The sequence below is a fragment of the Centruroides sculpturatus genome, unplaced genomic scaffold (assembly GCF_000671375.1).
Source record: "Centruroides sculpturatus isolate CEXI.00-Female unplaced genomic scaffold, Cexi_2.0 scaffold298, whole genome shotgun sequence".
NCBI classification, from domain to species: Eukaryota; Metazoa; Arthropoda; class Arachnida; order Scorpiones; family Buthidae; genus Centruroides; species Centruroides sculpturatus.
This window is the reverse complement of record NW_019384568.1, coordinates 526,380-530,268: the sequence shown is the minus strand read 5'-3', so window position 1 is coordinate 530,268 and position 3,889 is coordinate 526,380. Positions and strand designations below refer to the sequence as shown.

General features: G+C 27.4%; 1 protein-coding gene across 1 annotated transcript in view; it reads left to right on the top strand.

The window, feature by feature from the left end:
- LOC111624088 (spectrin alpha chain-like) overlaps positions 1–3,889 on the top strand; it is a 42,785-nt gene that overhangs the window by 6,795 nt on the left and 32,101 nt on the right. Inside the window, exon 2 of the mRNA XM_023366867.1 lies at positions 1,536–1,791. Within this exon, the coding sequence (XP_023222635.1) occupies positions 1,549–1,791 (243 nt within the window). The 5' untranslated portion in view covers positions 1,536–1,548. The remainder of the gene's footprint in view (positions 1–1,535; positions 1,792–3,889) is intronic.

Below are 3,889 nucleotides of genomic sequence, written 5' to 3'. Positions count from 1 at the left end.
GAAAAGTATGCATATTAATAAACATGTTAACACATCACTATCATGACCTCAAATATATTATATTTATATTCAAAAGAAATGATTAATTATACAATTCAAAACAAATATAATTAATTTAAATTTTTAAGTATACAGTACTGGATCTTACAACATTTATTACAGAATTGTGCACTTGATTAGTATAATTCAATGTTAAGCAGAATACTATGTACTAAATACAAATTTAGTATACACTCACTTCTATTTAGCTTAAAAAATAAATTATCTTTATCATCTTTATAAATTGTTATAATGTATATTATTCAACATGTTTAGTAATTTGTAATACAGTATAATCTAAAGTATCATATTAAATGTAATAGGCATTAGAAATGAAGCCTTGAATTTTCTTGCTAGATATTTTAATTTTACAGCATTACGAGCTATCAGCAATCATTTTATATATACCGCAATTTTCTCCCGACTGTACAGTTAGAGATCTGAAAGAGGGGGATCTTACAAAACATTTTATTTGTAAATACTTTTGACTCCTATAAACTTTATAAATCTGAAAACAAACACTTTGTTTTATATAATATGAAGTTGTTTATATCAAAATATATTGATATCTTACAATATTTTTGGTTTATATTTACATTTTAATACAGAGCTTCATTTATAGTAGAGATTTATAAACTTTTTTCATATAATTTGTGGTATATTTCTTGGTGTACAAGTTTGTACCACTTAATAATGGACCAGACATACAATGTAGGTTCAATAAGGTTATAATGGAGCTGAAAACTTCATAGCTGCCTGTATTTTATCTATGTTTAGTTATGTATTTAGACACATAACTATATTTTTCATTCGGTTATGTATAGCTTATGTGAGTAGTAGACTATTCCCTATAAGGTTTGTCTAAGTACTCTATGATGTTTACTTATCCATGCTGTTAAGTGGCACATAACTTATCTATATAAATAAAATTATTTATGAAAACATACCAAGAGTTATACTAAGAAAATTTACTTACAGCTGTAGGTGTGTTCAGGGAGAGAAGAACCCATTTGCCTGTCCTTAAAAATTTTAAATAAATGCATAAATTTATGCATAAAAATAAGTATAAATGCACAAATCCATTCACAATGCTATCTGTATAATGGTAGCTGGATATGTGACTGAATATGCTCAAGTACATTTATTGCATTAATATAAAAATATATTAAAAATTAGAATCAGAAGACCTTAGCTTTACAAATTTCTGCATGAATAATAATATGTTTTGCTTGTAAATTTTTATATATTACAATTTTAATTTATTTCTCAACTGTTATGTAAATTTTGAAGTCATTTGTTTAATTTCCATTGTATGAATGAAATATCCATAGAATGACATATAAAATTTATGGACTATTCATTTAATTATGTACTTTTTACTTTATTTATTTTGTAATACACTTAATTTCTTTTTGAAATTCAAATTTTAAAGCAATTTCCAAGAAAAATATTTATTTAGATGATTAAATTACATTTTATTGGCTTTTTATATGTAGATTATTTAATACAATGGACATCCAACCAAAAGATATACAAGTTTTAGAATCAGTGCAAGATATTCAAGAGAGACGAGAGCAGGTTTTGGGAAGATATGCTCAGTTTAAAGTGGATGCACGAACGAAGCGAGACAAACTCGAAGATTCCAGACGACTACAATACTTCAGAAGAGATGCAGATGAATTAGAATCTTGGATAAATGAGAAATTACAAACTGCTGCAGATGAAAATTATAAAGATCCAACAAATCTTCAGGTAATACTTTATGTAATGCAACATCCAAAAGATAAATTTATTATAATTCAGATGTATAGTTTTTCGAGAGGGAAAAAAGAACAAATCTGATTACAGGTGAATTTCAGAGCTAGGATGGGTATTTTTATTTATATTTTCAACATCATTTATCATTTTAATCATTTACAAGCCTATATAAATATTTATATATATAAAATTGGTAAAATTATAAGTTAAAACTGTCAAAAAACTAATTTAATATAATAAAATTGGGTAAAATTTCAGCTCTGAATGAGGTGGTTGGGACCTTATCAGAGTTATAGACCATTATAATAAGAGTAAAACTATATGTGACCCTTCATGAGATCTGTTTCTTGAAATCTGTCTCTCTGAAATATTGAAAACCCTAAAAAATGTGATAGAATTTAAAAGTGAAAAAATCTAGAAGTATTTCTCAAAACAATGCTAAAAGTCAACTGTTTTCCCTTTTACTAGAGATGGCTAAAAGTTCATAAAAAATGAGAGATGCCATTGCAAGTACTTCTGGAGCATGATTGGAGTAATGCTGTATGGCTAATGCTGTAATGCTAATTGTTTTGTTGAGCCTATCACATGTTTAACAAGAAGCCCAGTTAGTGGGCTATATCTTGTGAAGGGTTACATGTAGATCATTTGTTCTTTTTGATTTTTTTATTCTTATGGGTATGATCTATAACTCTGATAAGATCTCAACTGCTTCCTTCAAAGCTGCAATTTTATCTAAAGGCGAACTAGTCACTGTAGTTAATTAATCTAATATAGCAAACAATACATCTTTAACAGTGGATCATAGTCTGTCTCCTGTTGTTTGTTAACTCTACCTATCTGTCCTATCCCACACTAGCCTCTTGTCTTTTTATGCCTGAAGAACTTCTTGTAACATGGCTTCTTTCATAATGTATAATTTAATCTGTCAGATGTTTATAATATTGGGATAAATGAATGACTCTTTGAAGTAAGGAAGCAGAATGCTTTATATATAAGCTTGGAAATAAATTCTGTTTATAGAACATTTTGAAACAGAATAGAATTTTAAACAATAATTCTANAAATATAAGTTAATTTAATTACGTTTTGATTAGTTTTAATGAGAATAATAATTATTATTATTACTGAAAGGAAGAATGGAGAAAATAACAGAAACATTTTGTTAATTTAAAAGGAATAACTTTCATTTTTCTTCGTACGAAAAAAAGAAAAAAAAATTCTTCTAATATTGAGTTTTGAAGTAATAAAATTGAATTTCATTTTGTTTTCAAGAATTGGAGCATGATAAGCGGAAAAAGAGAATAAGATAAAGTAAAGATAAATGAATGTCACTTTAATAACAAATAACAAAAGAAATATGCCAATTAACGATGACAAGATTTTAATAACAAGCTAACCTATAAGATTATCGACGCAGAAACATGCAAAAAATAGAAAGAAAATTTCCATACAAGGAACTTAAAAAAGTCAACCGGAAAGTATATCACAACCAATTTTTAATTATCTTCAGTTATAAATTTAATTAATTAAGAAGCTACAAATCATTTAAAAGTGTACATTATGTCATCTCATCAAATGAACGATCCCCGTAGTGTATTAATAGAGACACTGTAGTAGGTCAATTCCTAAATACAAAATGGATACCGAAATGACATCACCCACGTGAGTGCAGAAAATAGAAACATTCCTATTCTTGGCAACATCCCAGAGAGGTATTCAGCTACACTTTTCCCCTCTTCTCTCCGCTCGTATTTTGACAATAATCAAGTTTTGGTGAGTTTAATATTTACTTTTGATATCGTTAAAGTGTACTAAAGTAATATTATCTTACATACTAGTGTTTAAAGTAGTTGTAATGCCAAATTTCTGGCGAGGTATTAAAGTTTTACCGAAGATAACACGGGATGAAGCGACGTCGAAATGAATTTCTACGGGCGTGGCAGAGATTTACTGATTTAATTTATTATTTTATTCGAGTGTTTTACTTATAATTTCAACTTTTAAACTATCGGCAATAATTTTATAACAGAAATCATTATAATAACTTTATACTTATACACCTTTAGACACGTTAACGGTTATGGGATTTAAT